We start from the raw sequence: 13,394 nt of genomic DNA on the forward strand, positions 1-13,394 counted from the left end.
CACTTCATCTGCTGCCATCTAGAGGTGGACTTCTGTAGCCAACATCAGCCTGGACAGGAAGTACGAATACAAATATAGTTTGGATGTCTGGCTCAAAATCTAGAAGAAAAAATGTGTGAAAAGCGCTGTTGAGCAGCGACATTTAATCTCCATCTATATGTGTTGCGATCATGACAAAGTGAATTTTCTAGACAAAACAATGTGCCTACTGTACACACAGTGGATATAAAAAGCCTACACACCCTTGTTAAAATGGCAGGTCTTTGTGATGTTAAAAAATTGAGAAAGATATATAATTTCAGAACTTTTTCCACCTGTAACGTGAACAATTCAATTGGGTAGAAGTCTATTAGCATGGCACATCTTGACGTGGCAATATTTGCCCACTCTTCTTTGGAAAAGGGCTCCAAATGTGTCATATTGCGAGGACATCTCCTGTGCACAGCCCTCTTAAGATCAACCCAAACACGCTCAACTGGATTCAGGTCTGGGTTCTGGGTGGGTCATTCCAAAACCTTCATCTTCTGTTGGTGAAACCATGCTTTTGTGGATTTGGATGTGTGCTTTGGGCCGTTTTCATGCTGAAAGGTGAACTTCCTCTTCATCTTCATCTTTCTAACGGAAGCCTGACGGTTTTGTGCCAAAAATGCCAAGTATTTGGATTCATAATTCATAATTCCCTCCACCCTAAGGCCCCGGGTCCAACTGAAGAAAAACAGCCCCAAAGGATGATGCTGCCCCCCCCCCATGCTTCACTGTGGGGATGGTGTTCTTTGGGTGATGTGTGTTGTTTTTATGCCAAACATACCTTTTGGAATTATGGCCAAAAGGTTCACCCTAAGTTTCATCAGACCAGAACACATTTTCCCAACATGCTTTTGGGAGACTTGATGTTGGTTTTTGCAAACTTCAGCCAGGCTTGGATGTTTTTCTTTGTAAGAAAAGGCTTCTGTCTTACCCCCCCACCCCAAAGCCCATTCATATGAAGACTATGGGAGATTGTTGTCACATGTAGCACACAGCCAGTACTTGCTCCTTTAATGTTGCTGTACGTCTCTTGGAAGCCTCCCCAACCAGTTTTCTTTTCACGTCCAGTTCTTGGTAATGTCTCTGTTGTGCCATATTTTCTCCACTTGATGATGACTGTCTTCACTGTGTTCCGTATGCATATTAACTGCTTTGGAAATTCTTTTGTACCCTTCTCCTGACTGATATCTTTCAACAGTGAGATCCCTCTGATGGTTTGGAAGCTCTCCGCGGACCATGGCTTTTACCCTGACATGCAACTAAAAAAATGTCAGAAAAATCCTCCTGGAACAGCTGAACTTTAATTCGTGATTAATCAGAGTCAATATAAATGGCAGATGTGTAATGACTTCTATTAAACACACAGTTTGAAACTTATGCAACCAGGTTATTGTAAGATTCTTATTTTTTTATTTTCCAACCTCAAAGATTTCAGTTTGTTTTTCAATTGAATTGTTTACGTTATAGGTCACATTAAAAGTGGAAAAAGTTTGTCTAATTCTTTTACATCACAAAAACCTGCCCTTTTAACAGGGGTGTGTAGGCTTTTTATATCCACTGTATCTGCAGTTAACAGCTCTATTAAAAACTTAGCAGTGGGACCAGAAACATTTTCAGGGACGTTTTTCCGAGTGTGGCTTATACACCTTCAGTCCAGCTGATGCTTAAGAGCGGCTGAAGGCCCTGCCCCCCATGGTGGAAAGGTGGAATGGGGGCGACAATCGGGTAGTGCACAGGGAGCCAGGGTAGAAGTGTTAAGGATGGGTGTGGTGCGTTCAGGTGCTCTGGTACCAGTGAGGATTCATACAGCAGAGTTCTGAACAAGCTGGAGTCTGTAGCTAGTCAGTTTAGAAGGGATACCGGTGAGAAGGGAGTTGCAATAGTCCAGATATGACATGACAAGGGCATGAATTAGGCTTTAATGAACTTATTTTGCGTTCAAATATATACGAACTAAGAACAGTCATTAGCTAGCTAACATTAGCGTGTTCTTACCTTGGAGCAAACGTTGCTAGCTAGCTAGCTAGCTGTTTTTGTTAATGCCGCCGATATTTAGCTAGCTAGTTATGAATGGGGCCTCCCACACTGCTTCATCCACGGTAATTCTAACCTTGGGTTATAGTTAGGCGTCCACCTCCCCGTACAAACTTTGAGGATACCGGGTCTCACATAACGCTAACTACGCACAACGCTTCGGCGTGTTTCTCTCGCTCGAGAGCTTGCCAGACCTCCCTTGCCTAGTTACGGTTGCTAAGCCACGATTGGCCTGTGGCGGGGTTTTGGGCGTGGCTTAGCGCTTGTTTCACTGAGAGCAGAGGTTTCGCTTAATTCTGGACCATGGACTGTATATATTGATAATTATAATGATGATATAATGTAATTATTAATATTAACGGTCTATGTACTGGACCACTGTCAAAGAATGTTGTTCCCATCAGTCACTTAGACACAAAAACATGAGAAATATAGGGTCCAGGTTGAAGAAAGCGGTAGTTGTCCTTAACCTCGCAGCGCAGGTCTCTCTTTTCTTTCTTTCTCTGATGTTTTGAATATACAGAATGCCAATAAAAAATGATAATACAATAATTTATACCACAAAATGATGCAGAAATGGCACAAACTGTTTCATGAAAATAGCACTCAAAACTGTCTGGGGGATGTCTCCCCCCCCCCCCCCCCCCCCATGTTGAAACCAAACCTACGCCCTTGGTCAGTAGTAATAATTTAATGCTCTATTACTTCCAAGGAGGACACATGTCCCTCCTGGTAGATTTTTATGATCTGGCTCAAGGTCCCGCTGAAGGATGAAAACATCTTTCTTCACACTCTGCAACACCGCTATTTCTCATTAAATTCAGAATCATTGATTTGTTTGGTTTTTTAGTGCACCATAGTCTCATATTTCTATCCTGAGTTGTATATTCCCCTTAATGAATGAAAAGTCCTGCCCTAAAACCAGTTCATTACAGAATAAAATCCTGTCAAATCTAAACAAACAAGATTTAAACTAATTTTAACATATATTTATAACACAATATTGTAGCTGTCATGAATACTTAGTACCCCATTGGACCCCTTTGATTTGCAGTGTGTAGTCGGGACCCCCTAAACTGAGACCACGTCATCAAATTGTCCAAAATAATGGAATGGATCCATACAACGCTCTTCAAAAATAAAATAATCAGTTCACTACTTTTATTGAATTGGGGCGTTTTATTTAATTTTATAGCATTTTGGGGGAAAAATTGGTAAAAGAACGTAAAACAAGCGAAAAAATGTTCAAAAAAAACAAAAATAGCTACAAAAACTTCGGAAACCAACGGCAAACACGTCAAAAAGAGCGTAGGAAAAAAACAAAAACATCCCAAAAAAGTGACAAAAACGTTTTTTTATTTTAACCCATTATAATAAGAAAGTTGCGCGGTCGACAGAAAGACAACACAAGGGTTAAAAAAAAGCTAAGATTCCTTTTTTTGGACAATTTAACGTGTTTGTCTCCTCTCTCAAGGCTTTTTTGGGACAATTTTCCCATGTTTTTGTGGCCCTTTTTCCGAAGTCTTTGGCTCTTTTTTCAAGTTTTTTTTGGACAATTTTTCCGATGCTTTGGTTGCTTTTTGAAAATCCATGTCCCGGGACCTCCCTAGCATCCAACAAGTCCGTGACCGAGACCTTCAAAAAGTGGTCTTGAGAGACCAAGACCGGTCTTGAGATGTTTTGTACATAAAATCCTATTCTGTGAAGCACGTTCGCCTACTGCTAAACACATTACAAGTCTTTAATTCCCAAAGTATGACCTAATAATTTCACAAGTTTCCCGGGAAGGAAACGAATAGTCTTTTAAAGTCGAGACACAGCAGGTCAGCTAGACGTGAATAAATTGTGAAAATTTGTCTTCCTGCAAGCGATTCAACATGCGGCATGTGAGCAACAAAGTTTCAAATAAGAACTTCATGAATGGGAATGACAAGTTGCAAATAAAGGGCTTCTAACTTTTACTTGCAGTTGTCAAATAAACAGGAAAGAAGTAATAAGTGTTATTTCATCAGTGGAAAAAAAAAAAAAAAAAAAAAAAGAGATCATAATTCACAATCTAAAACACATTTTATTTACATCACGTGATCACTTCAGCTGATTAAAAACTACGGCGGAGAGTCCCAGCGCTGATCAGGGATCATTTAGTGTCCTCTGTGATAATGTATCCAGGGTTTCTGAAGGGTTTTTTCTGCTATAATACTTCTAGCCTATCATCTTTAACTCACTCTTGCCCAAGATCACACACCTCGTGGGATGCATTTTCCAGTTTAAAACTCCCCACATCAGTTTTTTGTCCTATTTTCACATCTTATTGTTAGTAATATTAAACATACAGTCACATGTATCAGGAGCAAAGAAACAAGACAATTTCATATATATATATATATTTGTTTTTTTTACACAATCCACTGAAGCTCAGTGTCTTCCTGCCTTGAAAGAAACCCCGTGAGCATCATGACCATTAGAGGCTGCGTTGGCAGACCCTGGATCAGCGCTGCAACTCGAGAGCCTTGAGAAATGTGGGGTCAAAAACGCTTTTAGTGTTTTGGGTTTAGTTTGTAGAAATTCCAGGCCTGGTAACCAGACTTATCCTGCTGCCAAGACAGTCTTGGCGGCGAGGTCATTGGAGTTCAATGTTTCCTCTAAAATTCTTACCAACGGTGAGAAAAAGGAGGAGATTGAGATGCTGGAATGAAATACCTGTAGTGGGTGATTGCATTAGCACATATGGAGTATTGCAACTGGTCTTTAAGAGCTTTTGGGGGATTCTTCAAATTGCAACGGTCAGCAGATCCGAGAAGGTTCCTTGGGGAACGCCCTGGGCTGAAAGTTTGTGTTTTCTGTCTGCCAAGGAACCCTTAAGTGCTTTCATGGATGCCTTACAACGTACTCCAATGAGCCTCTAGCTTTTAGCTTACACAAAGCTCAACTTAAAGTTGTTTTTTTGCAAAGTGAAGGACAATCTTTTTATGCAGCCGGGGCCGAGCCCCGCCGTGGAGTCAAAACACAAGAAAATTATAAATGTAGAGAAAACACTGAAGTTCAACACACACTTATAAAGATTCAGCTCAGAGTATATAGTTGATACAGGTATTTATGTTCTCATGTCTGTACAGATCCTAGACTGCTTAAAATAGTAGGGGCAACAAGACAAATGTTTCACTGGTAGTTTATCTGCACAGCAAAGTGAGGTGCTGGGCTCGAGGAAGTCGGGATAGAAAAACGTAAAGCCGGCACGCTGAGAAAACCCATTCGTACACCTTTAAATGAAATTGTTCGGACCATGTTTTAGACCATAGTTGAGTCTGAATAGGTTTGCCAAGAAAGTCAAGACCTGAGGGCAAGGTAAGAGGTCTGATCGGATTTGACAAAAATGGCAGCTGCAGGTTCAGACCAAGAAACAGCATGGAAGTTATTCTGGATAAAAGAGCCAATTCAAAGATTTAGAAGCTAATGTAGAAGGGTGAAAATGTAGGCGATATTTAAGGATGGGCCAAAGCAACGACAAGGCCAGAACATATGTTGGTACAGCAGGACTCTTTCAGTTCAAATCCTATTTGGGAGCTATACAATTAACAACCAAATATTGCACAGGACTGTTTTCTGGTTGGACTGAATGGGAGTCCCCTTAGAGCAGATGCTCGTTTCCATCTCCATCAGGTCACCATTCACCCGAGAGGTGTATGAATGGCTCGCAGAGTGCGTCGGTTTTACCAGTTTCTATGTCGACAGGGCACAATCACATGAAACCAGCCGAACCCAAAGCCCTCTAAAGTTACACAGGGCCGGACTCAATCCACCAAAGTACACACAATACTGGAATCCAGGAGTCTGAAGAACATTCCTTCTCGGTAGTTTGTCCATAGACTGAATAGAAAGAAGCACGTTACAGTTTATATCTTTTTTTCTTTTTGAATTAGTGAAAGTAGTTCCTGAATTACAACTGAACACCCACCCCCAACAACAACAACAACAACAACAACAACAACCGTACATCGTGCCAACTCTTGACATTTTTCCGAGTTGCACCTGAGCTCTGATCCCCAAAACCTCATGCCTGTAAATTAAAAAATAAATACACAACATATCAATATGCAAGGTCACAAATAAAAAATAAAACAAAAATAAAAATGCTACAAGTTATTTGTGTGTGTTTGTATATTGAAAGTCACTCCTGCAGCTGATCCTACAGTAGTGTAGGGTAAATTGCGGCACTGGTTGCATAAAACTTGCTAGAACTTAGAAAAGCATAGTACTGAATCCCTGAATGGTATTTGTCGGTTTGGGTCGGTTTCTCAAGCGCAGTTTAAACTCAAGCTGTTTAACACTGACGCTGCCCCCCCCCCACCCCCCCATCTACCTACAGTACTGGGATGGGGCCGCCAACCAAACACTGGCACCTTTTTGTTGCGGCTGCTGTGGCCGATTCGTTTGCAGCTCTCCCGGCCACTTTGGCAGGCTTTTAAAGTCCACTTGGCTGCTGAAATACTGGTAAGTATTACACTTTTTGGACACAAAGAGGGTAATACTGGTAAAACGTTTTTCTTCTTACGGTCGTGCTTGTCAGCGTTTTTAATAAGAAGCTGTCTGCTGTTCAGTCTAGTACAGTAATGGAAAAAGTTTCATATAAGATAATGCATAATGGTTAAAACGTTGAAACTTTTAAGCCTTATTTTGCGTCAGTCATCTCAAACCTATGGGGGGGGGGGGAATAGGAGTTTACTCCAAGAAATAATCCCCCAGTTCAAAGACTTTTCGAAGGAATTTGAATCCCCTTTCTACTGGAGGAACACGGTTACGATTTTGGTTTATTTGCCACACTTTCTACCCCCAGAAGATATCCCTGGGAGTTTGAGGTAGTGCTTACTGAAGGGCTGCTGGGCTTTGCAGTACTCAACGTCCCTGACTGTTGAAGCTTCATGAGGAACTTAGAAAAAAAATGGCTGTTTCTGAATAGCAGTTGCTTAAAAAGCAGCAGCCGCCAAAGGAAGCGATATTGGCACAAATATTGTACTTGTGCTACAGTAAAGAAACAACAAGATGGCTTTAACTTCCTTCAGGCTTGCTGTGTTGTTCCAATAGTCTTATCACGTGCAGAGATAGTATCCCCATCCTGACTGTCACTTCCTCCCAATTTGGGTTATTTTGTGGAAACACTGCCTTTTAAAGTCAGATTAACGGTTAATATTAAGTTAGTTTGGCCCTGGTAAGTCTGTATTTCTGCCTCGCTGACTCTGTTGTGAGCTGGGATGTTGAATGCATCCAACAAAAATGTCAAAAGGAAACAAATTTCAGGAAAAGTGCCAAAGATGTCGGAAAAAAACAAAAAAGGCGACAAAAACTTTGGAAAGATTTGTCCAAAATACTTGAAAAAGGCAACAAAAACTCAGAAAAAAGCAAAAAAAAAAGTCGAGAAAAGCGACAAAAAACATATGGGACTTTTTTTAAACAAAAAAACAAATAATTGTCCAAAAAACATCCTTGGGAAAAAAAACAAAAAAAAAACGTTAGAAACAAAAACTTTGCAGAATACTTGGGGAATATATGAGCGCTCGTAACAATTATTCAGCTCAATTATAAACTGTTCAGAAATGATCCGGAGTCAATTCAGTTTAAAAAACAACTTGTTTCCTTCTATTTCCTCAAGGACTACAGTACGGCGTTTGCTTATAATGATCATAAAGAAAGCATACTTGTGAATTGCCCTGAATGTGAAACGGTTCGGTAGAAAGAAGTTTCTTCATTTGTTTTTTAGTATTTCCAAACGCACCGCTTGATTTTAAACTGAGTTCCTGTGAAACCGGCCCAAAGCTTGAGGAGAGACTGCAGGTCTGCCGGCACCAGTGTTCAATGTCCCTCAGATGAAAACAAAAGACAAAGAAAATGTCACCGTTGCCTTCACAACAGTGACGAGATACATCCGTTTTGCCTGACATCTACAAGAGTAACTAATATGGACATGTAGAAATGGCACCGGGATGAAAAAAGAGAGCTTCCTCGTCTCAACTCTTCTAACGGCAGTTAGCTGTGCGATCCAAAACCATTCATTCATTTCAGCCCTGTGTGAAGAACGCAACACTTTAGTGTATCCAGTTAAACTGTTGAACCTGTTTATTAAGAGCGGGTGGAGAAAAGTGGTGGTCTTTATCTGAAAAACAGTCGAGCGATTAGTCAACTAGTTGGCCAGAGTCAGAGCTTATTTGGCTTACTTGCCGAGACCGAGAACACGGGGGCGACAAAAGAAGTTGTGTGGAGTCATGTTTGGGCCACATTTGACTTCGAAAAGGTGGAACTAACTTGCTCTCAGACGTGGGACGAAATGAACAGCTGTATAGGGATGGGAAAGATTTGACAGGGTTGTAGAAACAGAAAAAAATGAAAGTTTGAAATTGAGCTGTCCTGGAGTAGGGTTAAGATTAGGATTGGGCATCGAGAACTGGAAAATATGGTTTTGATTCAGATCATGTTTCCAAATTTAACACGTTTTGGTTTCCGTAACGACCGCGTACTTCCAGGCACTTTTTGTGTTGCAGCCACGGAGCACAGTAAGTGGTGCTCTGAAGTTTGGCTTTATTTTACGTTTAAAAAGCCCGGTGAAACTGGAAATTAGCATTGAGGCTAAATAGAACGCCGGAGCAGGGGGAATGAGAGGAATAAGAGGTGGAAACGCCAGAGCAGGGGGAATGAGAAGGGGGAACGCCAGCGCAGAGGGAATGAGGGGGGGAACGCCCAGGAAGGGGGAATGAGAGGGGAAAGGCCAGGAAGGGATGGGATTGAGAGGGGGAAACGTCAGAGCAGGGGGAATGAGAGGGGGACGCCAGAGCAGGGGAATGAGGGGGAGGAACGCCAGAGCAGAGGGGAATGGAGGGGGAAACGCCAGAGCAGGGGAGGGAATGAGGAGGGGGAAACACAGAGCAGGGGGAATGAGAGGGGGGAACGGCCAGAGCAGGGGGAATGAGAGGGGAAACGCCAGCAGGGGGAATGAGAGGGGGAGGAGGAAACGCCAGAGCAGGGGGAATGAGAGGGGGGAACGCCAGAGCAGGGGGAATGAGAGGGGGAAATGTAGCAGAAGATATTCTCTTTTAAACCAAAAGTTAGCGGTGCAAATGTAGCCTGATTCTAAATAAAAATGTTCCTCTAATCTGTAAAATAAGCATGTGGCCCGTACCAACTTCATCCCTCAAAGAATCGGAATCGACAAGAACCCGAATCAGAACAATCAGAATTTAAAAAATCTAAACGATGCCCAACCGCTGTTAAGATTTCATCTGGTCCTTAAGACAGCGGGGACACATTGAGCGTGACAGCACGGCTAACCCATTACAAGTAGAGATGAGGCGAGAAAGAGAGAGAGAGAGCAAGCGAGAGAAGGAGGTACTCCAGTCTGAGACGGGGGAGGACAAGAGGAGGAAGATGAGGTGAGGAGGTGGGGCGTAGCAAAGATTCCTGAGGTGTATCAAAAGAGAGCAGAAACTCTTGATAGTAATTAAAAAAAAGATGTGTGTGCAATCCAATCAGAAGCAAGGTGGCTCAGATCCAGGTATAATTCCAAGTCAGGGCTGGGTACCCCTGCACTTTAAATCTGATGAACCTCCTTAAATAAATGATCGGATGATCTGTTATTGTTAATCTGCTTTTTCCTATAGATCGAATCAGACCACACATACTGATCTCACAAAATGAAAAGGAACAAGACGAATATGCTCCAAGAGTTTGACAAGCGAGTTAATAACCTTCGGATTTCAAATATCAAAAGGTAGCATTAGTTGGTACCCAGCGCTGATCCAGAGATGGAAATACTGTAGATCCAGATCTCATGGCCAAAAATTAGGCCTGCCAGCGAAAGAAATTATTACTCCGTTGACAGTTGACACGGCAAACCCAATAAAAATAAGAAATACAGAGGCATGCCCCCCACACCTAATTATCAGAACAGAGAGGAAACCATAGAACTACCAAAAAAGGAGAAAGTTTTTATCCAGTCAAAAAAAAAAAACTCAATGTGAGACTGAGAAAGGGGACACTTTCGGTGTGTAGGGGCCGTGTGTGTATCCAGGCTTGTGGACTACATTACCCATGAGTGTCATGGCTGACAGTAGACTGTTTAGGGATGTCATGGAGAACCGTGGAGATTGTGAGCTATGGGCGGGAACAGGGAGAGGGAACTAATTTAAACTGTGTCCATCTGAACTGAGGTATACCTGGTTGAAGGAGGTTTATGGTTTTCATCGTCGTAATGCTTGAAAATGGACCCCCCCCCCCCTCCCCAGCCCTAAATAAGCTTGATTACCCAGTCGTCTGGGTCCCTAATACACTATGTACAGCAGCATTACACTATAAACATTCAGAAGCTGTTGCTTATGGCAGAACGATAGTCGTTTTTGGGAAAAAACGCACACGAGAAAAAAGCAAATGTACGAGAGCCAGGTGCTCGTCTTTTTTTTTTCCTTTCTTTTTTTTTTTTTTTACACTAAAATGCACTCAGAGTCCTGTGAAATTTTCTCCGCCCGATCTTTTCTCTCTGTAGAAGACCGAGCAGAAAAAGTCGCCGTCCTATATGTATGGTATGTGTATGTATCGTGTGTGTGTGTGTGTGTGTGTGTGTGTGTGTGTGTATATATAAAAACAATACATGATAAAAGTGTTTGTTGGGTGTCGCCGTCCCAGAATGTCAGCACTGTCCCTGGGCGTCGTCTGTCGTTGTTAATATCCTGAATCGGTTTGATCGGGATGAGAGAGTTCTCGACTGTTAAAATGATAAAATCCTCGGGGACACATTTTCACAATGAGGTGGGTGTCAACTGATGTGGTGAGGTGGGCGCAGGGTGTTTCCTGAACGCGAGTAGCGGCCCGCACTTAAAAGACGATAAAAACGGAAAGGAACAAACAAAAAAACACTCCGCCAACCAACCAGGGTCGGCCGTTCATCCCCCTCGTGTCGATCCGTGTTTCTGCTGGCTCAAACCGGCGTCGACCGACCGGCCCATCATAAGCTGGACTCCTTGGGCGGGAGGTCCACGTTGGTCACCATGGTGACGACCGTGACGATCTCCTCGGGGCCGATGATGGGGGCTTGGCGCTGCATTTGGCCGATGCGCTCCTCGACGCAGCCGGCGGACAGGCGAGCCTCGGCCTCGTGGTCCCAGCAGTCCTCGATGGTCTCACAGAGCATGGCCAGACCCTGGGAGACAGAGAGAGGGAGAGAGACGGACAGAGAGAAGAAAGAGAGAGAGACAGAGGAGGGAGAGAAACAGAGAGAGAGGGTGTGAGACAGAGAGAGAAGAAAGAGAGAGAGACAAAAGGAGAGAGAGAGGAGAGTAACAGAGAGCAAGTGGAGAGAAATGGAGAGGGAGAGAGAGAGAAACAGAGAGAGAGAGGAGAGAAATGAGAGGGAAAGGAAGAGGGACAAAGAGAGAGAGGGAGAGCGAGAGAGAGAGACAAGAAGAGAGAAAGAGAGAAAGGGAGAGAGAGAAGGAGAGAAACAGAGAGAGCGGAAGAAAGACAAACGGAGTGGGACAGAGGAGAGAAACAGAGAGTTGAGAAATAGAGAGGGAGAGAGACAGAGAGCAAAGAAAGAGAGAGAGAGAGAGAGCGAGAGGGAGGAGAAACAGAGAGAGGAGAGAAATCGAGAGGGAGAGAGACAAAGAGAGAGGAGGAAAAAAGAGAGACAAAGAGAGGGAGAGACAGAGGGAAAGAGAGAAGGAGAAAAACAGAGCGAGAGTGGGAGAAAGACAAGAGGGAAGGAGAGGGAGCAAGAGAGCGCATCACCATTACTGTCCATCAGTTCATGGTGCCTTTTTTAATTTTATTGGTGCAGTTGAGACCGACTCAAGTTTTGAGAAAAGCAACCCCACGTCACGCTGCAGTGACCAATCACGTGACTAGAGATCAGATTTGGGTGGGTGTGTTTTGTGGCAGTGTGAGAGTCTCGTACAGGAAACAGGAAACAGGAAACATCACTGCCTCTATCGCTGCCACAAGAAAGTTTTAAAACACCAAACACAAGGTCTGAAGTGCCCGGGAGTTTGAGGAACAGCTATGTCTCGCTCCTCTCTTTTTTCCCTCTCTAGCCTGTGGAATAGAGCTGCCTTCAAGTGCTCTCAGAAACATCAAGATCTCCAAAGAATCTGACAGAAAACAGCAACTGTGAAATACAAAGTCTACTTGTGCTACATTGGGGGGGGTTAAAAAACAGGACGTCACACAAATGGGCCGTTTCATTGACACACAAAAACATAAGAAAATAGGGTCCAGGTGGGTAAAAAAAAAAAAAAAAAAAAAGAGCATGTAACTAACAAAAGAGTCTCGCCATTGCTCACCGCGTGTTTCTGCCAGCAGTCCCGCAGGATGGGCCGCAGCTTCTTATGAACCACCACGTCCTGCATGTCCTCCAGAGACGGATGCTGACCCACCTCCTCCTCAAACGGGAGCATGTACTCGTCCACTGGGCCTGTTAACACACAACCACGGCTCCGAACTTTAAATTAATCTGCAGTAATGACACAAAAAAGTACCGGATCCTTTACATAAGTAACAGCACGAATGCCACACTGTAAAAATACTCTGTTAGTAAGTAACAGTTGGGGGGGGGGGGGGGGGGGGGGGTGGAGATATATTCTTAGATGCATCGCGATTCTCTCTACAACGATTTGAAAATCAATTCTGATAAGTTAATAATTGATTATAATTAAAATTATTGGTCTCTAGGCAGAAAACAGAAATGGGATAATGGACAACAACAAAAAACACACAAAAATGGCCAAAAGTAAACAGTATTAAGTTTTGTATATATACACATGATCTCATAAGACATACATATACTAAATAGGCAAAACACATAAATGCTGTTGATCTACTTTATCATATTATGTCTGACCACCTCATGTTTCATGTTCACCATCTTTAAACATGACTCAGCCTCTGACATGGAAGATCACTGAGAGAGAAGGTGACTCAGCATGTTTAAGGGTTAAGCATGGAATGACACAATATACAATAAAATAGATAATACACAATAAAAACCTCAGTAGACAAAACATTTCATTAAAACTTGTGTGACAAATACTGTATATGTTCAAATCTAACAAACTCAGATTCATACGTGTATTTTTTTTGACAATTTGGTTGAAAGAAACCCAAATTCCACACTGTTAAAAAATTCAAGTACCAAGTAAGTAGTAAGTCCTGCATTGCAAATGTTACTTAGGTAAATGTCTGTAGGTTTTACCAGGAAAATGTAGTTAAAGTATTAAAAGTAAAGACGTCTCCACCCATAGTAGAAAGAGTAAAGGATCCAACCAGCTGTGTGTTTCATGGTCTCATCATCTCAGCTG

The 13,394-nt window shown here is 42.7% G+C and overlaps 1 protein-coding gene across 2 annotated transcripts in view; it reads right to left on the reverse strand.

Annotated features, from left to right (window-relative positions):
- Window positions 1-4,451: 4,451 nt before the first annotated feature.
- acvr2ab (activin A receptor type 2Ab) overlaps window positions 4,452-13,394 on the reverse strand; it is a 57,115-nt gene continuing 48,172 nt past the window's right edge. For both annotated transcript variants that reach the window (XM_032506520.1, XM_032506519.1), the window contains 2 exons: window positions 12,381-12,511; window positions 4,452-11,242 (listed from right to left, as the gene is read on the reverse strand). In XM_032506520.1, the coding sequence (XP_032362411.1) occupies window positions 11,048-11,242; window positions 12,381-12,511 (326 nt within the window). In that variant the 3' untranslated portion in view covers window positions 4,452-11,047. The remainder of the gene's footprint in view (window positions 11,243-12,380; window positions 12,512-13,394) is intronic.

Source organism: Etheostoma spectabile, chromosome 24 (assembly GCF_008692095.1).
Source record: "Etheostoma spectabile isolate EspeVRDwgs_2016 chromosome 24, UIUC_Espe_1.0, whole genome shotgun sequence".
Taxonomy (NCBI): Eukaryota; Metazoa; Chordata; class Actinopteri; order Perciformes; family Percidae; genus Etheostoma; species Etheostoma spectabile.